This window comes from Myotis myotis, unplaced genomic scaffold, assembly GCF_014108235.1.
Source record: "Myotis myotis isolate mMyoMyo1 unplaced genomic scaffold, mMyoMyo1.p scaffold_m19_p_2, whole genome shotgun sequence".
Taxonomy (NCBI): Eukaryota; Metazoa; Chordata; class Mammalia; order Chiroptera; family Vespertilionidae; genus Myotis; species Myotis myotis.
The window spans coordinates 114,100,820-114,125,028 of NW_023416324.1; the positions used below are offsets into that span (position 1 = coordinate 114,100,820).

The 24,209-nt window shown below is 40.0% G+C and overlaps 2 protein-coding genes across 3 annotated transcripts in view; one reads left to right on the plus strand and one right to left on the minus strand.

Moving 5' to 3' along the window:
• MED12L (mediator complex subunit 12L) overlaps nt 1-24,209 on the plus strand; it is a 423,259-nt gene that overhangs the window by 322,746 nt on the left and 76,304 nt on the right. The window contains exons 19-27 of the mRNA XM_036350497.1: nt 5,601-5,748; nt 10,099-10,217; nt 10,817-10,960; nt 11,830-11,993; nt 16,526-16,657; nt 20,887-21,114; nt 21,681-21,822; nt 23,181-23,301; nt 23,669-23,770. Coding sequence (XP_036206390.1) covers nt 5,601-5,748; nt 10,099-10,217; nt 10,817-10,960; nt 11,830-11,993; nt 16,526-16,657; nt 20,887-21,114; nt 21,681-21,822; nt 23,181-23,301; nt 23,669-23,770 — 1,300 coding nt within the window. The remainder of the gene's footprint in view (nt 1-5,600; nt 5,749-10,098; nt 10,218-10,816; nt 10,961-11,829; nt 11,994-16,525; nt 16,658-20,886; nt 21,115-21,680; nt 21,823-23,180; nt 23,302-23,668; nt 23,771-24,209) is intronic.
• Nucleotides 1-24,209, minus strand: part of P2RY12 (purinergic receptor P2Y12) — a 52,357-nt gene that overhangs the window by 10,166 nt on the left and 17,982 nt on the right. Inside the window, exon 1 of one of the 2 annotated variants that reach the window (XM_036350505.1) lies at nt 5,351-5,602. The exons of the other annotated variant lie outside the window; for it this stretch is intronic. The gene's annotated coding sequence lies outside the window, so the exon portion shown is untranslated. Of the gene's footprint in view, nt 1-5,350; nt 5,603-24,209 lie in introns of those variants that run through there. 2 annotated transcript variants of the gene reach the window in all.

Below are 24,209 nucleotides of genomic sequence, written 5' to 3' on the forward strand. Positions count from 1 at the left end.
TTCTTCGGTACTGATCTCCAATCATTAATTTTACTTACAGCTAGGTAACTTGAGGGTGTTTGGATTCCCAGATGAAAGAGTAGAACTTATTGGTACTCTTAGGAATATTTGGCCTATTTTCTTAGGGTGCCTTAATTCTCATGTAGCATAAGCTGGTCTTTGAAGACTTGTACATTTTCTGCATGTACCGAAAATTGACATAAACCAATTCCGTAGTTTTCATCTTACAGCACACATAAACTAATTACTAAAGTTCTGTGACACCAAACAATGTGCTTTTTGCTGATCTGACAAGAATAAAAGGTATCATTGTGATTCATTCACACTGGATGGCTATTGTGTTGTTGGCTGTTGTCATTTTTTTCATTTGACAACCTAAGGGAAAAGAGGTCCGTGCCCCTGACTAAATAGTCGGGTATTGTATGTTTTAAAAATTCTTGCAACACACTGGTTGAAAATTGCTGTTGTAGGCTGTTGAAAAAGAGTTGCTTTTAGAAGTCTTTGCCTTTCCATTTTGAAGATTAGTAACAGCTACCATGCATGATTTTCCTCACAATATCAGCTATCAGAAGCACATACAGTTTTATACCACTCAGAGGGGACCGGTGGTTCTTTCCCAGCTAAGTGCATGTTGCTCTTGCTTTTAAATTCCATCCCTCACTCTCAATTCATGACTGTGCTTCTAGTCCAACTCCCTGAGTATATCAGGACCAATGAACCAATGTGAAGTTCCTCAGATTCCTCACTTTTCACCCACATTCCCCATGTTTTCATCAGTTTCCTTTTACTCAGTGGTGAAGTGTAAAGGTGTGCCTGACTTTCTTTCCAAGTTAAGCCAGACAAGACACTGTTGTTTTCTATCTATCAGTTATCTGCCCTCCGACCTGGATTTCCTTCCTGGAGACTCTATTTGGAACATAGCTTTGAAACAAGAGGTTGCCATTGATGATCTTAACACAACCTTCCCTTTCCTCTCAAGCTGCTGTTCTTCATGCCCAGTACTAGTAAATGTGGGTTACTTCCTCTGCCTTCTCTTATTTCGCCACCTACTCTTACTTCAGCTCCCTGTGTCCTGCTCTCTGCCCTCCACCCCCCATTGTAGAGAAACTTCTCTTTTGAGGTTCACACATGTGTTTTTGAAAAAAACAAGTCAGCTACATCCATTGTGACTTCTCTACTGCGTTTGATATTATTGATGACTCCCAGCGTTAAACGTCCCCTCCATGACTAACCTCTGTGACCCTGACTTCTCTGGTGCTCTTATTAATTACTAGAGGCCCAGTGCATGATATTTGTGCACCAGGGGAGGGGTGTCCCCTCAGCCCAGCCTGTACTCTCTCCAATCTGGGACTACTCAAGGGATGTCCAACTGCCTGTTTAAGTGAATTAAATTGAAGTCTGCTCTGAGTCATGTTCATTTCTTCAAACCAGCAGTCGGACATCCTCTCACAATCCTGGACCACTGCCTCCTAACCACTCACCTGCCTGCCTGCCTGGTCACTCCTAACTGCCCCCCCCCCCCCCGCCGGCCTGGTCGCCCCCAACTGCCACCTCTGCCGGCCTAGTCGCCCCTCATGGCCCTCCTGTCAGCCTGGTTGCCCCACGCAGCCAGCTTGTTCAGTCGTTTGGTCATCCCTCACTAACCCCCCTGACAGCCTGGTTGCCCCACGCAGCCTGCTTGTTCAGTCATTTGGTCATCCCTCACTAACCCCCCTGCTGGCCTGGTCGCCCCATGCAGCCTGCTTGTTTGGTCGTTTGGTTGTCTCTCACTATCCCCCCTGCCGGCCTGGTCATAGGCAGCCATCTTGTGAGGGTGTGGAGGTTAATTTGCATATTACCTCTTTATTATCTAGGATGGAGAGTGCATGTGCATCATTCGATGGTTTATTTGGCCTCCTCACTGTCTCAACACTCTTTGCTCCCCACCCAATAATTTGGGATTTTTACACCCCTTCCAGTGACACATTGCTCTTCTCCCTAAACTGTCACCTCCATATTTGCCTCTATGTCAAACCACCCAATAAATATTTATAAAACACTAGAGGCCTGGTGCACAAAATTCATGCACCTAGGCCTGGCCAGCGATCCCTAAGCCTAGCCAGTGATCGAAGGGTGAGCATCTGGCATAGAAGGGCAGGTTCCAGCTGACCTCTGGGCCCTGGGCAGTATCTGGGCCCCTGGGCCCCTGCGCACCCCCCTCTGTCTGAGGCATGGCGCCCAAGTCCCCACGTGGAGATATGGTGAGCGCGACCAGACACCACGGGCCAGAGCACAGCGTGGGTCTCTGGGCCACCCAGCGGCACCACACGGAAGCCAGGAGGGCAGCGTGCTCTCTCCCAGCTGACTCCTGCCTTGTTACGTGCTGCCCCCCAGTGGTCAGCATACGTCATAGCGAGCATTTGAACTCCCCGTTGACTGCCCACCTGAGGGGACAATTTGCATATTAGGCTTTTATTATATAGGATTTCTACCTACCCTTTAAATTCTTCTCACCTAAAGGTGAATTTATGAGCTCCCTGCCATTGTTACCTACTCTTCTTTTTTCCAACATACTTTGTCTAGTGAGTCCATCTTGAAACCCAGTGAGATGAACATTCACTCAGATGCACCATATTTTCCTAATTGCCATCAATACCTCTTGGTTTTGCTTCTTATTTTTAGTCCCACCACTAAGATCTAGTTTACACTCTACAAACTTTTTTGCTCTTTCTCTTTGCCTCTCATTTCTCCTTTTGAGTTTTATCGGCACTTTTCAGGTTAAGTTTCCTACAAAAGTAGTTTTTGTTTTTATCTTTTAGTCATGTGTTTTTTTATTAGTCCACTTATTTATTCATTATATTGTATATTCAAAGAATGTTAAGTGCTAATCAGTGCCTATTAAGAATGTAAATGTGGCCCTGGTTGGTGGCTGGGTTGGTTGGAGCACTGTCCCATTTGTGGGTTCAATTTCCGGTCCGGGGGTATATCCAAGTTGTGGGTTCCATCCCTGGTTGGGGCACATACCTAGGTTGTGGGTTTGATTCCTGGTCGGGGCATATATCAGAGGCAACTGATCAATGTTTCTCTCTCACATTGATGTTTCTCTCTCTCTCTGCCCTGAATCCTCTCTCTCTAAAAATCAATAAAAACCTATCCTTGGGTGATAATTTAAAAAATAACATAAATGTGAACACAACAGACCTGGGTTTTCCCTCACCAAATAGATAGTGTAGCAGGGAAGACAGACACCAGCAGATACATAAAAAATAAGTGAATTACACTGTGATAAGTTCTCCAAAGGTTCTCTCTCCTCCCTGAGCTCCTCTGGTGAGGGCTCTCACTAGTGTGCAGTGAGGGAGTGAGGGCCCGGAGGCTGAAAATGGCCAGAGCATTTCCACCAGTGAAGCTGAGGCTGCTGCGAGTATTTTAGGTGGTGGGAGGGCCACAGCCAAGGAAGGATGCAGCCGGTATCTGGTAAATGTTGAGTAACGTGGCAGTGTGAGTAGGGTGTGTGTGAGAGAGAGAAGTGGAAGTGAGGGAATACGAATGAACAGCAGTGGGCACTGTCTCCTGTGCTACTCAGTTATTCTCACAGGGCAGGTGGTGTTGCCTTGTTTTTCAGAGGAAAAATCCGAGGCTCAGAAAGGCTCATTCTCTGGACGTGGAGCTGGACCCAAGTGCATTCACAGCTCTGACCCAACCTTGGGCTATGACTGTTCATGCCCACCCAGGCTCCTGTGTGTTAGTGAGGAGCGCAGGGCCTTCCCAGGACACCAGCCCTGCTGAGGCTCCTACTCCCTCTGTAAATGCTGCCTTTATGACACTGGACCTGCAATCCTTGAGGACAAGGAACTGGCATCCTTGCATTTTCTCAGGGTTCCTAGTGCCTTGTCCTGCTGTGGGGAGACACTGTATAAATAGTTGTGAATATCTTTGCTAACATCTTTCCATCATGCCTCCTACTGAAGTTTACATTAGAACCACTCGACCACAGGTGCCTTCACTGAAAACAATCCCAGGTACAGGACTGTGCTGCTGGGTGTTGAACAGTTTCCTCAGTGCCCTCTGTTCCCTTTTTAAGGTTCACATGTGCAGCAGACAAACAAGAAGTATATCAGCAATGCTCTGTGACCACAACAAAAGTTAACAAGCAGCTCAGGTCATTCAGATGTGCAGCCAGGTGTGGGAATCATTACCTCTGTTGACTTCATCCTGTGGTTAGGTCTGCCTATGGAAATTTTGGGGAGATTTGGATACTCAGGATGTATTAAATAACAGTGGCTTCTAGAAGAGACCTGCTCCTAGCCTTCCCCTCCCCTTTATACTAGTAAGGAGGCAAATTTGAACACCTGAAACAATAATTGCTTGGGGGTGGGGTAGCAAGATGGAGTGTCAGGGTGTACAAATGTAGATTTCTGATAGAATGTAATAAAAAAAAGGAACTAGTGCAGGGAGAAGTGGTGCCTTGAATTCAAGTGTGTGAGCGAGAAAGACAGAATGACAAAGACTGGGAGGAAAGTGACAGAAGGAGAGAGATCAGGCTCTTATTTCAAGAGTGTAGAAGCAAAATGCTGCTTTGTGCAGCATGCCCAGGTGGCGTGCTGCAAATGAAACGCTGTGCTTCTCCATGTCTCCAGGATTTTTGCAGCCACTGCTAGTTAGGACCAGAATATTGTGTGTGTTTCCTGGGCGGTGTTCTTTTCTCAGGCAAGCTCCTTAGGCTTAGCTGCTGTTAGGAAGGGAAAGCACCTGTCAGGGGCAACATGTAGAAATGGTAAGAAAAGAAGATGGCCTGAAGGATAGAGCTGGGGATTATCCCAAGAAGATGAAAGAGTATAAGATCTGAGAGGGAAATTTAGTAGAAAAGTTCAAAACCAAGTGTTAAGAGAGAACACATCCTGAACTGTATGACTTTGGCTGAGGAATGTGGTTAGCAGTATGTGCATGTTGTTTGCTGTGACTGAATGATCTCCCTCCCCAGGAGGGAGAAACAGCTCTTGAATTCACTGTTTGTGGGCAGGGAGGGCTGGGGCGCTCCAGAAGGGAAGTTAGTGTCAGACAGAACATGTTTGCACTTCCAGCTATTTACCTCCCAATGAAACCTGCATGCTATATTGGAAACAAATATACATGCATCTTACACAGTCGTGTTGGAAGTAAACGAAACACTTTTATAAAAGTAGTTGTGTCCTAGGAAGATTTTTTTATAAATATAAAATATTTAATGATGCTGTATAGAGAAAACCAAACTTACTAAAAAATAACATTTTCCTTAAGGAAAAAGTACAACTAGATAATATGTAAATATGATGTGAAATTAACACCAGGCTAAATTTTAAACAATGAAAAGTTTTCAGTGGTCAAAACTTACTCTGTAGGGGTCGCCCACATCAACTGCTTCTATTAAGACTTCAGGTTAGTTGACACTTTTAATAACTTTAGCAAGTTCCAAACTGGAAAAACCAGGTGTTGCCAGTGGAGGTTGAGGTGAACTGAAAGGTGGGCGGGTGCCACCACGGCCAGCCAGCATAGAGATGCTGTGGTTAGTGCACTTCCTGGACTCGAAGTGCAGCCCTGCGCCTGCAGACAAGGGCTTCACAGTGCACTTTTCTGTTTTTCAGGATGAGTCTTCAAGCCATGAATGTAACCAGCGCACAGTTCTTCTGTATGGTGTGGGCAAAGCACGTGATGAAGCGAGGCATCAGCTGAAGAAGATTACCAGAGATATTTTGAAAATCCTAAATAAGAAGAGCACCACAGAGATGGGGGGTAAAGCGCCCGAATGCACTTGCTCCCCTTGTGCTGGCTTATGTCCTTCCCTTAGCGCAGTCTTTATCAAGTTTGTAGATGGCAGTGTCCCCAGTGTTTCCTCTTCTGAATGACTGTCACATTGAAATATGAATAAGCACATTGAAATTTTAAGGCCTTGGTTCCATTTATAGTAATCCGTCTATTAAAATAGCACGTTTTATGAGTAGATGTAGGTAGTTTTTATTTTCTACTTTTTTTTTACTTCCCGAATTTTCTACAATAGTCAAAAATGAAGTATTGAAGAATGAGTTGGAAACCCCTTACTTTGGAAGTGATTCTCCTATTCTTTACCAGCCTTTCTCAAGCTTGTAGTTTGCTCTGGGTACTTATATTGCATGATAACTGAAAGTCATGACAGTGTAGTTGCTGATCTTTTCTTACATTATTCAGAAGAATAATCGCAATATGTAATGGTGACTAGTATCACCAAATATTTTCAAGTGAAAAAGAAAATTAGGCCTTTGCTCTATATAATGCCTTCTTTACTTGGAATACTCTTTCCCCTGGCCTTTTACATAGTTTTAACAGTGAAGCTATGCCTTTACATTATGTCACTACATTGCATAATTGAAATTTTGTAATTATCCACTTTACATTTCCCTAATTACTCTTTTCAAGGTTTGTTTATTTTATTAGGCAGTTACATGATTTAAAATATGATATAATATATACTCCACTACCACCAGTGGTATTTCTTTTTCTACTACTTAAATAATACAAGGGGGGAGGTTTCAGTTTTCCCTATGCAAACAGCACACTTCCTGCACTTGGTATAAGCCACCTCTAGAAACCCTACTTTGATGTTCAGTACAAAATAAATACTCTTTTATGAACCCCTCCACAGGGGATCCTTTAGACTTTAAGCAGATGAATTTCTAGAGCTTTTCCATGCTAGATCTTTCCTACAGGAAAGTGCAGATATAACTAATGCAAATAGCTCTCTTTCCTCTCCATCAATAGAGGGGCACAGGCAGAAACAAGGTACAAGGCTCTCTTTTCACTCTGAGTGTCATGTTGCCACTGTATTAGTCACAGTCTAGTCCTCAGAGCACACACAATGGAAAATTGACCTTCATGTGATTTGCATCATGTTCCCTAACTTCCTTCTATTGCTGGTTAAGGACCTTGCACTTCACCAGCTTGCCAGGGGACAACCAAGAGTCCTGGAAGGGAAATGAAACCCTGTTGTTGTTGGTTTGTCCTTATTGAGCTTGCAAAGAACACAATTGCTAAGAAAAACTGTTGATCTGTCCCTTTGCTTTTTTCTCTTTTTTTGAGAAAGAGGAAATGGGTTGCATTTAGAAGGTTGGGTTTAGAAGCCGTGTTAAGTAGGGAGCAGAGACTACTGAAACACCTCTTTGTGTATTTGAGAATGGGGTGGACACTATCTCAGTTCAAAGCTTTAGTAATACATTTTTTAAAAAATTTTAGATTAATTTAGAGTCTTTCCAGATCCTATGGAATTTTTGGTTTTTGGAAAACTGAGAGGGTAGGAAGAGGAAGGAAGCAATGTGGTATCTTTTTCTGTTGAGTCTACTTCCTTCCTTTGTAGTTTTTCATGCCAGACCATAGTCTCTGCTATCTTTGTATCAGTTTCTTAAATAGGCAAGTCTTGCTTATGAACTCACAGAGACAATTGTTGTTCATGCTGCTTTTCGAGATACCAGTGATGGAAACACCACTGTGAAGAGGCATCTTCAAAGTGGATTTTTGTCTTTCCCTCATTTTAAAATTCCTCACCCAGAAATGTTTAATTAGATCTATCTTTTGATAGTCCACATTTAAGTCACTACTTAAAACCTAGTGTGCTCACCAGAAGCTAGCTAACTATTCTTAGATTAAGGAAATTTGCGAGCTTTTGTCAGCGAAGATGAGCATTGATAAGGCAGGAAAAGGGAGCTTGTGTAAGCATGTATTTGATTTCTGGCTACACTAAAAATATGATTTTTAGGAACTCCATTAGGAGTGTTATCACATCAACCAGGCTTTATCTAGGGGCATTTATAATCTAAAGCTTTTACGACATTTCCAGTTGAAGGTGGTCAAACCTATTTTACATTTATATGACTAGTCCAGTGGTTCTCAACCTTCTGGCCCTTTAAATACAGCTCCTCATGTTGTGACCCCCCCAACCATAAAATTATTTTCGTTTCTACTTCATAACTGTAATTTTGCTACTGTTATGAATCGTAATGTAAATATCTGATATGCAGAAGGGTCGTTCGACCCCCAAAGGGGTCGCGACCAACAGGTTGAGAACTGCTGGACTAGTCAGTCATCTTTGTGTTTCAATGGTGCATCTTTTGAAAATATTAATGAGGTTTATCAAACTAGAAGGCCAAAACTTGTAGGGTTTAAAGATTTTGAAAAAAAGACAACCAAAATTAAGCAACTAAAGAATAAGAATATCTATTACTATGAATTATTCATGTTATTCATGTGAATATTTTTAAAATAAAGTATTCCATTGAAAACCACCACTAATATTTTTATATTTTTAAAAATGAATAAGAATTACCAATAACCAATTGTATATTTTTATGTGAGATTTTAAGAAGTTAGCTATAGCTTATTAGCATAAACAAACAAACAAAAGAGATGCATCTGTGAGTTCTCATGATGGATCTACTTCCTCATCTGTGTTATTTTAGTTTGTGTTTTTGCTTTGGTCCCAGGAAGAACTAAATATCTTAACTTCAATTTTAAACCACATTGTACCCAACATGGTTGATGTGCGCTTTCAGCCTTGGATCAGTGCGGTTAGTTAATGAAAAATTCCAAACTTGGATATTTTAAACGTGCTCATGACGCGTGATCAGCTAAATGGAAAACTAAATAGGTTTAATGAACTTACTAGTTTTCGTTCTTTGGTGTTATTGGTAAAAGTGGCACAGTCTTGTACCTTATGTTGCTCGTCACCTTTTAATTCTGATTTACTCTGGTTTCAGGGCTTGTTTGTTTGTTTGTTTTAGGAAATGAACAGAAAAAAGCCAGAGTTTTTATTTGGTGGGCAGAGGGAAGATTTTGGTGAGGGCTTAAATTGTAATTGCTTATGGTTGAAAGGGAAGTATCCTGTCTTCTAATGTTACTTTTTAACATCATTACATTTGTCATTAACAAAATCTTATGCTGTTTAGTGAAGTCGTTGTTAGTTTAATAGAGGTGTGTAATCTTTGTCTCTGAATTAAACTTTTCCAAATAAAATGTGAGGTATTAGGCAAAAAAAAAAAAAAGCACAAAAACCCTCTTAAACATAACAGTATGGTGATTGCGGGGGGGTGTGGGGGGGACAGGTAGAAGAGGGCCGGGCAGAGATGTGAGTGATAGTGCACTTGTCACCGTAGCCTTTGACTAGTTAGAATCCTTGTGTTGGAAATGACCTTAGACATCATATAATCCAACCTTTTCTTTTTGTTTTTAGATTTACCTTTGTATACACATACATTACAAAATATTTAAAAACTGCATCTAATTATTTTTGGATGTTATCCTTTAAACTTTTAAGAAAGAATAAAGAGTCCCTCTGGGATAGCATATTTTAAAACATTTTTATTATAATTTTCTCAAAGTTCTTTATGCTAAAATAAGTGTTGCATTTTCCCATTAATGTGGAGGAATTTTATTTTTTTCTACCCCTAAAATAGTTAGGAATCATGTGTGTAAATTTTCTTTTTTACATATTAAGCTGTTTGGGAAAATATCACAGTAAGTCTCCTAAGAAGATGCCAGTGAAGCTTCCTCTTAAATCAGAATGAGCCTGGGTGATTCCCCACTTCCTTACGGTCTTCTATTTCAAAAGCCAGTCAGAAATGTTCCTGGAGGTGCTGGTCATAGTAACCAAAATCTAGAAACAACTCACTGCAAAGTATAAATAAATAGTGGTTAGTCAAACGCTGGAATGTGGTACAAAGTGGGAGGTATTAATTTTAGGACAAATTAATATTGCAGTAACAATATGGATTAATCTCAGAACACAATGTTGAGTGAAAGATGCCAGATATTAGATGTATATATTGTATGGTTGTATTTATATAAAGTTCCGAGGTGGGCAGTATTAGTCTAAGCTGTTAGGAGTTAGGATCTTGTCCCGGGGAGAGAGGGAAGTGGCTGGAGGGGAACCCATCAAGTGTGTAGTGCTCTGATATGTGATTTTGTGACTTGAGTTTCATTACGAGTGTATTTAATTTGTAGAGATTCATAGAGTTTGTGCACTTTTTTTGTCTGTATGTTATATTTCAATAAAAACAGAATCATTGAAAACCCAAGAGTTTCTGTTGAATGAAAAATAATGTGTTATATGTTTATTAGTTGGAGATGAAGGACCAAGAGCCAGGAAGAGCAGGCAGGAGGCATTTCCAACGCTCGAGACTGTGTTCACAAAACTTCAGCTCCTTTCATATTTTGATCAGCATCAAGTAACATCTCAGGTAGCCATTTAAAGCTGTTTATTATACATTTGGGATATTCATATTTTCTTAAAAGTCTCCTATGTAGTATATGTTTCTGGCCTTAGTTGGTTTTATAAATATGCTTTTAAAACATATTTAGAAGCATCTCAAACTATTGAGTAGCTCAGTTTTAAGGGTCAGGTTGTCTTCCTCAGAAGAATTAATTTTTATTTTGAAAATATTTTACCTTATGGTAATAATCAACATTATGTAAAATATCTCTAATGTAATGCTCATGTTTTTACACTATGGTCCTACATTGCTATTAATAAGAGAGAAATCTGTTCATGATAAATAAAGTACAGTTGAGAAGAAACCAACTCTGTTTTATTTTATAAATCCATTGATATTCAAATAGATATTATCTGGAAATTAATTAGGGTCTAGATCTTATGATGACTTGGCTTATTTCTTCAGTTATAGTTGCAATAAGGAAGTCAATTTGTACATGGTTTGGATTTCAGTAGAAATAGGTTTTAACTGTCTTCTAAGTAGAATCACATATAAATTCAAATTTCTTAATAAATAAAAATTATTTGGATATTGGCCTTATCATTATTTTCACCTTTTTTGCACAGATCTCTAACAATGTGCTGGAGCAGATCACAAGCTTTGCGTCCGGGACTTCCTATCACCTCCCTTTAGCTCACCATATTCAGCTCATCTTCGACCTCATGGAGCCAGCACTGAACATCAATGGATTAATTGACTTCTCAATACAGGTGTCAAAGAGACCTTGCTTCTCTCATTTTAGGAAAGGAAATGTACCAGGCATTGTCCAATTAAAAATGAGCCACCAGTGCATTTTTTAATAATTGAGACATTCCAAATCAACAGTATTCAAATAGCTTTTTTATTGCAGCTTTGTTCATAGTTTTCAGTTAAATGATTATAATACTGTGCTAAAATATATACTAGTAATAGTCATTAAAAAATGGGAATGTTTTGAGGGTATTTTTTTGTCTTTTTATTACTTTGCTTTGAGAAAGATAAAAGGTTATTTGCTGTTTATAGTAGAGTATATTTTAAGTTAAGAGCAAAACAATAGAACCTTATAATTTGATTTGCCCCGCTATAGTATATATATATATATATATATATATATATATATATATATATATATATATTGAGTATATTTCTTATCTTATGTTGTTAGTAAATAGAAATGAAAGTTGGTTTCTATTGCTTATTCTCTTAATAATCTCTGTTTGTTTTATTAAAAAGAAGGGGGAAAGGAGAAAAAAGAGGTGGAATGTTCTCTGAAATTATTCCGTCTAGAGCTTTAGCTTTGTGCTGCCATAAAGTGTTGGTAACTACTTTAGTATTGGATACTTTCTAACTGCATGTACCTTGGTGTCTACATAAAAGAAAAACTCCATAATTTGGTAAAGGATAAAAAATGAAAATCATTGTAATTCACTGGGTGTGTTTTCTGAGACAGGTTATGTATATGTATATGGCCCTGGGGCAGGATAAGGGGTGAGATAAAAGTATTACTAGAATGACTCAATACATGCATGGTTTTTAAAAATAAATGCTTACCTATGTGCTTTGCAGCTACGTTTTCATCTGATCTTTTCTCTCATTGTAGTTACTAAATGAACTGAGTGTTGTGGAAGCCGAACTGCTCCTGAAATCCTCCAGCCTCGCAGGCAGCTATACCACGGGCCTCTGTGTCTGCATCGTGGCTATTCTCAGGCGCTACCACAGCTGTCTGATCCTGAATCCCGAGCAAACAGCACAGGTGTTTGAAGGGTTGGTATATTAAGTATCATTACTGTTTCACACCATATAATGTATAATTGTGATGAAATATTATAGTATTATAATATTATCTAATCTAATGAAAGACAAACATGCAAATTGACCATACCTTCGCTACATCTTAAGCCACACCCACCAGCCAATCAGAGCGACTATATGCAAATTAACCCAACCAAGATGGCGGCCAGCAGCCACAGAGCTGGAGCGAGTAGGAGGCTTGCTTGCTCCAGTGATGGATGAAGCCAAGCTTCCTGCCTGCCACAGCTGGCTCTGAGCTCCACTCAAGGCAACAAAGTTTCAATTATAGAAGATAAATTAACCCCAGATACCTGCTTTCAGCTGGCCGTGGCCACAGAGCTGGAGTGAGCAGGAGGCTTGGGTTGCCCCTGGCAATGGAGGAAGCCAAGCTTCCCACCCTCCCTGGCCGGCTCTGAGCTCCACTCAAGGCTTCAAAGTTTCAATTATAGAAGGTAAATAAATCCCAGAATAAAAAAAGAAAAGAAAAAAAGAAGAGGCTGGGAGCTTCCATCGCTGGGAAGCTTGGCCAGCCTGAAAACGGCCCTCAGCCCCTCACCCAGACTGGCAGGCAACCCAGTGGGAACCCCCCCACCCTAAAGGGGGTGTGGCCAGCCTGTAAACAGCCATCAGCCCCTTACCCAGGCTGGCCAGGCACCATACTGGGGACCCCCACGCTGAAGGGGGTGTGACCAGCCTGCAAACAGCCATCAGCCCCTCACCCAGGCTGGCCAGGCACCCCAGTGGAGACCCCCACCCTGAAGGGGGTGTGACCAGCCTGCAAACAGCTATCAGCCCCTCACCCAGGCTGGCCAGGCATCCCAGTGGGACCCCCACCCTGATCTGGGACACCCTTCAGGGCAAACCAGCCTGCCCCCACTCATGCACCAGGCCTCTATCCTATATAATAAAAGGGTAATATGCAAACTGACCCTAACAGCAGAACGACTGGGAATGACTGGTCACTATGACACACACTGACCACCATGGGGGAAACGGTCAATGCAGGAGCTGCCCCCTGGTGGTCAGTGCTCTCCCACAGGGGAGCTCTGCTCAGCCACAAGCCAGGCTTATGGCTGCCAGTACAGCGGTGGTGGTGGGAGCCTCTCCCGCCTCCTCAGCAACGCTAAGGATGTCTAACTGCAGGTTAGGCCTGCTCCCCCCTTGCAAATGGCCATCCCCCGAGGGCTCCCGTGCTGCCAGAGGGATGTCTGACTGCCATCTTAGGCCCAATCCCCTGGGGAGTGGGCCTAAGCCAGCAGGTGGTCATCCCCTGAGGAGTCCCAGACTGTGACAGGGCACAGGCTGGGCTGAGGGACCCCCCCCGCCCATTGAGTGCACAAAGTCTTGTGCACTGGGCCTCTAATAGTATTATAATATTACTAGAGGCCCGGTGCAGAACATATGTACACTGGGTGGATGTCGTACATGGGTGGGGGGGTGGCGAGGGCGGGATTCCTCAGTCCCGCCTGTGCCCTTTCGCAGTCCAGAAGCCCTCAGAGGATGCCTGACAACTTAGGCCTGCTCCCCATGGAGAGCAGGACTAAGCCATCAGTCAGACATCCTTAGTGCTGCAGTGGAGGCGAGAGAGGCTCCTGCCACTGCCACTGTGCTAGCCAGCCATCAGCCCGGCTTCTGGTGCACTCCCACAAGGAGAGCACACTGACCACCAGGGGGCAACTCCTGCATTGAGTGTCTTGCCCCCTGGTGGTCAGTGTGTGTCATAGCGACCAGTCATTTGCTGTTCAGTCGATTTGCATATCAGCCTTTTATTATATAGGATAATATAGTATAGTAGAGAAAAATAGTATTGATATTTATTTCAATAAAGAGATATAACATAGTTAAAGAATACTTTTGTAAGAAAACATGTACCAAAGAAGAGTTATAAGAATGAAAAAGTATTTTCTTTTTTTTTAAATGTGTGATTCCTTTCTCCCTTTCTCTTTTCCTTTCTCTTTACCATCCTGCCTTACTTCCCTCCCCCTGGTTTCTACGAATACAAGCCTGTCATTTATAACACTCTGTCATCTGCCCTACCAGTATCGTGGGTAATTATGAATGGCACACATGTGACAACTGTTTTGTTCATGTAATTTCAGTTTATATTTGGAGAATCCAACACTGAATAAGCTTTGCATGCATTGTCATTTTAGAGATTTACTTCTTTAACTTCATTGTTTTAAATAAACTAAACCTATCTTTTGATAAGATAATCGAAACAGTGACTTCCTTGATTCTTAGTCTTTTTTGGTTTGTGTGAATTGTAGTATGAGGTTTTCTCTACTACTACTAGTGGGTTAATAATTACCTAATACCATCCCCATTAGAGACTGAAGTTACAGGGACATGGGTAGAATAATTAGCTCTCAAAAAACCCTATACTGTGCTCCTTTTTGTCCACCGAAGACTCACTCCTTTCCCAGGCTTTTATATAAAAAAAACCAACCTGTTTTTCTTTTTCTTCCATTTTCCTCCTGGGTTCAAAAGAAACATGGAGGTCTTTGGTTCTATAGTACTCTTTTTTTGTGATCTAATACATGTAATCAATTTATACTCTATTCAAGAGTAACATCCATTTAACAGCAGCTCTTTCAGGGAAAAGGAAGTGCTATCACATTAATTATGCATGAAGATTATTAAGTGAAATCTGAAATATCCAAGATAGTTTCACATGTGAAAAAATTAACATGTTAGAATTCAGGAAATATAGAACTGTTTAATATGGCCCTCAACTACCCTGTGAAGTTGAATAATTAATACCACTTTACAAGGGAAGAGACTGAAACTCAGGCTTGTTAAAGGAAGTGGTTGGCGACGGGGTATACCCAGCATCACATCACTACATCTCCCAGGCTGCTGAAAGTCTTTCTAACTAGGAGCTCACTCCTGCTGTCTAATCTACACCATGCTTGTTCAACTGCACGAAAACCATTAGTTGGTCATTAAATGAATATAATAGATTTTTGACAAGCATATTTTTTATTTTTGTTTATTTTGAAATTCATTTCAGTATTTATTTTGACATTTTAAATTTATTTTATAAAATGTTCATAAAATCATATTTAATATTAACTTTATTATATTTTTACTTTATCGTACATAGTAAGGGTATTTTACCCAAAATTGTTATTTTGTTTTTCTGTACTTATATGAATGGATATACTGGATCTCAGTGTAAAATGTTTTTCTTTCCAATGGCAAGTGAAAAAAAAAATGAGGAAAACATTGATTACAAACATTGACTGTTATACTCCCAATAAATGTTTATTTACAAAATAATTCTTTGCTTTTTAGGTTATATTTGGAATTTTTTGTTTATATAGTTAACTGTTGATTGAATCTGTTTTTCATAATTATGTGACTCTTTTGCTATAATTGACAGCTTATATCTGCTGCCCACTGGCCCCGTTTGCTGATGCCATTTCATATTGTTTGGAATGCTATATTGCCATTTCCTCTTGTACTTTCCTGAGTTCCACATCTGGTATTTGTGATTCCTTCTTGGCCTAAGTATCCTAGGCTCCCTCTGGCTTCACCCTGTTCCCTAAATAGTGGAGTGAACTGTGGCTTGGGAATATGGAGACCTAAGCTCTCTTGGATCTGCTGTGAACTTGCTCTTAGCCTATGTGCAGGTGACTTTACTTTTCTGAGCCTTAGAGCCCTCTTTGTAAAATGAGGAAGATGAGTCAGTTCATTTCTAAAGCCCATTTGAGCTTTAATAATCTGAACCATCACACTATCATAGGCTGAACCCTTTAACAGAATACAAGGTGGGGGTGGCATCAGATTCACAAAGAGGGGGCTGGACCACTTTTTTATCTCTGTGTTGTATAACCTTTTGTGTTGTATGAACTGGGGTGAAAGAGGCCATAGTTAGGATTTGGGGAAATGGCACAGATTGCAGCAGCAATGGTACTTTGAACTGAAAGACTTCAGGGAATGTTTCTAAGGGGAAGGGGATTTGGTTCTTATATGAGATAAACTAATGTAAATTTGTTTCTAGTTTGGAGAAACAAGGGAAATGTGACCTCTAACTGTGAATTCACCAGGTTCATGTGAGCACCAGCTCAAGGTTTAAAAATGGATTTCCCAGATTTACTGATTAAGAATTGTTCCCTAACAAAGAAGTAGATTTGGGGATCTTTGAAAATTCACTGAATTAGTGAATCTTTTTGCTGAGGAGAGATTCTCTACTTTAACATTCCTTTATGTTCTAGTCACAGCAACTTAATTGATGGATTCATTCATATATACTTTCTGTATGGAGGAATTTCTATTTTTCTTGTTAATGCCATTTTTGAAGTTTTCTAAAAAAATATCTAGTATTTTAATATTATAATAAACTGATATTTTTCTTAATTATTTACTACTGTTATAATGATTAGTGTCAACAGTCTAATACTTTTTTATACAAGTAATAAATGGACATATTCTCTAAAAGATTTAAACAGTAGCTTATGTATTAGCAACATGTATATCTCACTCCTCGCATGCTGTCTCCTCAGGCTGTGTAGTGTGGTAAAGCATGTTGTGAACCCCTCAGAGTGCTCTTCTCCTGAGAGATGCATCTTAGCCTACCTCTATGATCTCTACGTGTCATGTAGCCACCTCAGAAGTAAATTTGGAGACCTCTTCAGGTGGGTAGAAGAAAATCAAAAGAATAGGGGTAGGGTTATATCTCTGTTTATTAGTGACTAGACCAATATTGTCATTCTTTTTAATAGTGAAAGTTAGTCATAATTATATCTGCCAGAATTCATATTGAGCTACCTTTCATTGTATCTATAACCTTATTACAAATGCGTGTTTAACTGTGATTGCGATTTTGAGATAAAGTTGTGATACAATATTTTATATTTTGCACTTGTTTCCCACTTTTGTGTGCACTCACTTTCTCACTTTGTTTCTCTGCTTCTGTTATCATCCTGTTTGAAACAGCATCCCTGACTCCCTTTCATTCTCTGCATCTTAGCACTTGCTACCACCACAGGTACACAGATGTTGGAAAATACATACTTATTTAATGTTATTTTGAGGAAACTCAGATTATTAATTATCGGAGACAGTCATAACTGGCAAAATAAATTTAGAATCTAGAAGGAGGTAAGGAAAGCACAATCAGTTACGGTTTTCTCTGCTCCATATTTTACACCCATTTGTTTGTAAATCCTATGAGCTAGCTCTACCTTCCAAGTATAGTACCGAGAATCTGACTACTCTTCATTGCTCTGTCACGACCACCATGGTCATCTCCTGGTTAGACCATTGTGTAGCTCTTCTCACTGGTTTCCCCGCTTGCCTCTTTGACTCTCTTGAACATATTATCAACACATCTACTAAAATCATCCTTTTAAAACAAGAACAATAAAGTTTTCCAATGGCTTCTCATCTATTCAGAATAAAAACCTCTGAAGTCATTACCTAGCCTTTAGGACCTACTGGATCTGATTTTCTCTTCAGCCTTTTCTCCCTTGTTCCATTCTAACTATGTGCACCTCCTTCCTGGTCTTCAGACACTCTGAGCAAGCATTGTAGGGCATTTGCACTTGCTATTACCTCTCTTGTGTTTTCCCTAGCTACTTGCATGCTCACGTCCACAATTCATTCACGGCTTTCCTCCCAACCACCCTGTTTATTTATTTATTTGTTTGTTTGCTTGTTTTAAAATATATTTTTATTGATTTCAGAGAGGAAGGGAGAGGGAGAGAGAAATATCAATGATGAGAGAGAATCATTGATTGGCTGCCTCCTGCACGCCCCCAACTGGGGATCAAGCCTGCAATCTGGGCATGTGTCCTTAACCGGAATCAAACCTGGGACCCTTCAGGTCAGGCCAACGTTCTATCCACTGAGCCAAACCAAGTAGGGCCCAACCACTGCATTTTAAATAGCATACCCCTCTGCCTACACTGTCATTCTTTGACCTTAGCACTAACCCTGGCACATTGCATATTTATTTATCATCTCTCTCCTTCCTAGAATGTAAGCTTACCAACAGTAGAAACTTTTTCTGTTTTATTCGCTGCTATGCCCCAGTACCTGGAAGAGTGTCTGGCACATAGGAAGCACTTAAAAAATGTCTGTTAAATAAAAGATATATACAAAAATATCATGAAACTTTTCATGGTATCAATAGGGAAAAATGTGAAAGTATGTCTCCATGAATGGTTAGGTTTCAAAATAATCCCTTACAGGGATGCTGTTTGAGTGAATCTTATGAAACATCTTTTCACAGAAATTATGTAAGAGCAGTAATAACCTGTATCCTGCTGCTTTTTCACACAGAGCTTTCAGTTGACAGTTTTTAGAGAGCTTTCTCATACGTGATTCACTTTAGGCAACAGCCCTGTTCTTAATAGTGAACTTCCAAGAAAGCTCCAGGAGCCCTAACGCTCCTGCTGGGCAGTGTAAATGAGTTCATTCCAGTCTTGTAACCTGGGTGCGTGGAGATCAGGAGACCAGCTTGCACTGAGGGCTGCTGGGGATCAGCACAGGGGTGCCCCACAGCTGTGACACTGGCTGAGGTTCCCTTGATTAAGAAGTGGCAGAGAAACAGCTGTCCCAGGAAACCTGGAAGTCAGAGATTATTTGCAGTTTGGGATTAAGAAATATGGCCCAACAAAAGCTAGATATGCAGAGAGATTTCTGTTAATATACTAATAAACCAGTTTTAATAATTTGATCTGAAGCACCATCTATAAAGTTGTGGAAGAGGAATATTTGGGGGACATATTCACACCGACCACTGATTGAGCTGCTGCTTGTGCCAAGCACGGCACTGGGCTATTTCCATCAAGATCCTTGCTCCACTCAACAACCCCAGGAAGTAGAAATGATGTTTTCTATCACCAAATGATTGTTCCTCATCCTAATTAATAAATGATGAAACTTAGACTTGAACATAAGTAATTTTGGCCTTCAGGTGTGTGTTGCTTTCATCACTCTATCGGAGTCTATCGGGTTTTTTGATACAGGCAATTTCAGAAGGGAAATACCTAGGTTATTTCCTTAAACCCATATATGCCTGCACAGAGAGTGGTAAGAATCTGAGAGTGACCGAGGTAGCAGCTGACTTTTTAATAAAACATAGACGCTCACCTGGAAAGAGTCTAATAAGTGAAATAGGAAGCCTAGAAATGAAAGGCAAGGAGACTTTCCCATGAGCCATAGAGTTCAGAAAAAGTGAGCATTCCTGGCTGGAGGTCGGCAGAATTCTTTTGTTTTTAAAGGCAGGAATGAATAGCATGTTAGAATTAAGTGGGAGGCTGAATAAAATAGACAATGCTTCACTACTTGCAGAAGACTGTTTCCTCCAACACTCAGTGAATTGGGAGGTGGAGGAAACCATGGATGTGGTGTTAGGGAGGGAATCAGCAACGAGCAAAGTTTGATTTTGTTTCATCTCTAGTGGGAAAATGAAATGAATTAGGAACTATTGCTAAGTGAGAATGAAAGAAAAGTTAAGTAGAAAGTTGGCAAGAGTTGTTAAGTCAGAAACTGGAGATTTTAAAAGCCTTGAAGACTATATAGCATCCATCATTTTGAGCAGGTCATAACTCTAGATGGTAAATGTGCATCCTTCAGTGACCACTGAGTTTTTACATAAGTTACCTGGAAAGAAAGATAGTGTAGATTACAATTACTGCCATTTAGTGGGTAGGTTTAGTCCTCTCTAATGGACCAGTGCTTCCCAAGCACTTTTGGCACTTGGATTTACCTCGAACAGTATTTTAAACATACAGATTCAGTAAACCTACAGAGGTGATTCTGAAGGAGGAGGTTTTGGTAAACCACAAATTGAACAATCTCTGTTTCTTAAAGCAGTTGGCAGTGGCAACAGTTTAGGGTAAAGAGTGTTATTTATAAGCCTTTTCATTGTTAAAGCAATCATTTCTGGGTACTATTTATGTAGGTGTATAACACTAGGGGTAAAAAGCCACATGTTGCCTTCATCACAAGTAAATTTGCTGCCAAAAAGTTAATCTAAAAGAAAAAGATTCTCTGCTGCATAAGAGGGCTCTTGAATAGAGGTGGATGCTGCTTATGAACTCATGTCCACAGCAATAGGAAGGAATAGCTGAGTATACATGGGATCTGAGCTTTGAAATCAGATTGTCCCTCAGCTCCATCTGCAGAGCCAGACTGGAACAGATACTTTCTAATTCCCTTTGTACTTCTAACATTCTATGTCATATTCAGATATAACTCACTGAAACATACTTGGTTTTCATGATAAGCCAGCCTCTTAAAAATCTCTTAATCCTGCTACAAGACAGAACATGATAAACTTTTAGGAATAATAGTTTATTCACTCTTATTTAATTTGTGTATCATCCGTTTCCCCCAACTGGAATGCAAGCTCCTGGAGGGCAGGGAATGAGCCTCTCTTTCACAGCTCTGACCACTTGACCTCTGCTGGATACCCTGTACCTAGAGGAATAGTTTTGCAGGATATGTAATTACTACTAAGCCCTGAATTATTCCTGATGTTTAGTCTAACCTATTTTTATTCCTAAGTAATAACACTTTGCAACTACTGTTTAGAGATAGTTGTTGAAAGCCTTAGTAAATTCTTTTATTTTTGAAACATATAAAATGTAGAAAAAAATTAGAAAATAATTAAGATTAGTAACCAAGTTCTTATTCTTGTTTTGTTCTTCACAACCCATTCAGCAACTATTTATTGACCAACGAATACATTCCAGGCACTGTGTTCAGTGCTGATTATTAGGAAATTGGAATCAAGAACTCAATGTGACTCTTTTATAAGAATACATTACAGTTGCTACCATTTAATCTGTCCTTAAATTAACTAACTTTCTAGTTATTCTAGTTTTTTTTTTCTTAACTCTTCTTGTAACCTCAGTAGTGCCTGTTCAAAAGTTAAGCAGACCATATATAATAATGTGATACCTGCTAATTCTAACTTGCGATGGGATCCGGACTTCATGATGGATTTTATTGAGAATCCTTCAGCTTGTAGTATCAACTACTCTATGCTAGGCAAGATCCTCAGTGACAATGCGGCCAATCGCTACAGCTTCGTCTGCAATACACTCATGAATGTATGTATGGGCCATCAGGACGCTGGAAGGTGAGCTGAGTTGCCCTGAATTTTGTGACTAACCACAGTTGTTGCTTTGGTGCTACTTTGAAATTAACTTCCTTAGTAATTGCCTAGGCTGACAGTTGAATGTTGTTTTCTTTTTTTTTTTTTGTATATTATTTTATCTGCTCTGTACTATAGTTTCCTTAACCCAAGAGACAAAAACATATACAAGAAAAATACAAATAAAAATTGTCTATATTTTTAAAATACTGTACTTAGGCTACCTAAATTACATAGTTTCTAAAAGAAAAAAAAATTTATGTTCTTAAAAAGTCATTGTATAGGTTAAGTTTTTTCACAGAGTAATTGACATCTGTAATGGGTATTGTTCGTTGTTTACCAGCATTAGAAACAGAAAACATTTCAAGCCATTCACTTTTATCTTCTCCAGGTTCTACTAGGTTATTTGTCAAGTGGATATTTATTATATCCTTGACTATAAGAAATGAATGACTTGTTTATGGTAGTGAAATATGTGTTCTTAAGTATGTCACATGCAGTATTTCTTTTTTGTTACTTTATACTGTGTCTGTTCTTTTTCTTCTTTCTAGGATTAATGACATAGCCAATTTCTCCTCCGAGCTGACAGCATGCTGCACTGTTCTTAGTTCAGAGTGGCTGGGAGTTCTGAAGGCTCTCTGCTGTTCTTCCAATCACGTGTGGGGGTTCAATGATGTACTTTGCACAGTAGATGTAAGTGTTCTTTTTCACTTAAAAACTCAACTGTAATTAAATATTTAGTTAGTGAGCAACATTTTTTAATTGACTCAACCCTTAACTGAAATGTAAATTTTTTTTTCCTTTTCTCACTTTAAGCAGTATACCAGAGTGTGGTTGGTGCTGTGTTGCATGAGAATGTCCAGGCTCAGATTCATTGGGGCATCCAGTCTTTCTTAGTGATTGTGTCTGGAAGTGATGAAAATATACCCATTTATATCACAGATTTCCTAGAATATTATATGCATGATATGTGAATTTCTTAAAAATCCATCTTGATTCTTTATCTATTTTTGCCTATCACTTCTTGGTGTGATCTTTTGTATGTTAACATATCGTACATATAGAACAATTTTATACATTTTAAAAAATACCTCCCAGTTGAAGTTGAACTTCCTAGTTCTGATATCTCAAGTCTGGGTTGGACAGTCCTACTCCACTCTGTGTCTCACTAAGATTTTAGGCATGCCAAACTCCTACCTGTGGCCTGCTTTTCTAGACAGGAAAGACACATATTTTTATCTTTAACATTGTTCCTTAACCTCTTAGTTGTTTTTGTTATACTTTACCTCTGGTTAGTTCACTCATCTATAAAATTGGAATTAACAGTAGTATAAACCTCATGGTGTTGTGCAGTTAAATGAGGTGACTTTTTGTAGATTGCTACCCACACTCCCTGGCATATACTACAACTTACTACTAAGGTTGCTATTACAGCTTTTTAAATTGTTATTATTATTTTCTGCCAAAGTCTTGTGAAATCTGTAAAGGTAGAGGTTATATTATGAATGAAATAACTTTTCTTCCTCTTTCCTCTCCTTTGAAAATTTAGGAGTCAATTGTAAATTTTCAGAGTTATTTTTAAAACTAATTTACTTATATTAAAGACTCATTACTTTGTCATCTCTGAATAGAACCCCAAACCATTACTGAGGCTTGTGTTTTAACTAGGGCAACCTACAGGTTTTTCCTTGCTTATTAATGGCTACCCTTAAATGACAGATCCTACTGAATTTTGCAGAAAAGTTGTATTTTTGCTACATCTTTTAGGGATTTCTTGATTTTTTTTTTCTTATTGTTGGTTTCCCCCCCCCCCCCCAATTATTTGTACTCAAGATGAAGCCCAGTATCTTCTTACAGCACTGGGATGTGGGTAAATCTCATTTGTTGTCTTATAAAGTAGAAATAGGCCTAGAGAATACTCATGCTAAGTTTCATTCACTCATTTGGGGATCTGAAACCTCATTGGTGTTGCCTACATTCTCTTAGATATTAATCTTAGCTGTTACTGAAAGGGTGTTAGGTATTAAAACGTGTCAATATTTTTCTTGAAGGTGAGTGACCTTTCATTCCATGATTCACTAGCTACTTTCATTGCTATTCTGATAGCACGACAGTGTTTCTCCTTGGAGGACGTCGTGCAGCACGTGGCACTGCCCTCTCTCCTCGCGGCAGGTGAGGTGGCATCCGGGACAGCCGTGGGCTTGTGATGCTGGTCTTGGTGGGATGGTGTCTAACTAGTGAAACCCAGTGAGGGTAGTATTCAGGGGCACATGCGTTGGGCCGTGGTGTGGCCTGCAGGTAAAGATGGTAGAATTGTATATCTTGTTCTACCCAGAGCACTGTGACTCCCTGGATGTTGGTACCTAGTTTTGAGGAAGTACGTACATTCGAGTTTCTCAGGAAAGTGTAGCTGGTGTCTTACTTTTTACCATAAGTAGCATGTTTTCACATTATTCCAGAAAGTTTAGCTAAATAGCAAGCCTGGAGACATGTTCTTGAACATGTGAGGAAACTTGCTTTGGAAATCCTTCTTCCCCAGCTTGTGGAGACGCGGATGCTGAGCCCGGGGCCAGGATGACCTGCCGCCTCCTGCTCCATCTCTTCCGAGCCCCCCAGGCCTGCTTATTACCTCAAGCAGCCGGTGAGCTGATAGCCTCAAACCTCTGATTATGTTTTCATTTGCAGCTCCAGGTTCTCAAATGACCAAGTAGGTTGTTTATTCTGTAATTTCCTTCCTGACTTTGGGGGGCCTGCTTGAGGGTGATGAAGGGGTGCAATGATTCCACTGAGAGGGCTGTCAACACCTTTCATTTATGTAATATCAGGATGTGTTGAGAAACTCAAATCCAGAGTTAATAAACAATAAAAATACTTTTGCTCTTAGGCCAGCCGTGCTGGTGGGCAGCGTGATCCTCTAACATACTATGCATGTTAGTTGTGAACCACAGCATAGCAGCTTAGGGCAGTGATTCATTTATGTTTTTACTAAAGGGAAAACATCTAGGGATGCTGGTGAAATCTGTTCCTAAAGATAATTTCCATGTTAGGGTTTGTGTGTGTGTGTGTGTGTGTGTGTGTGT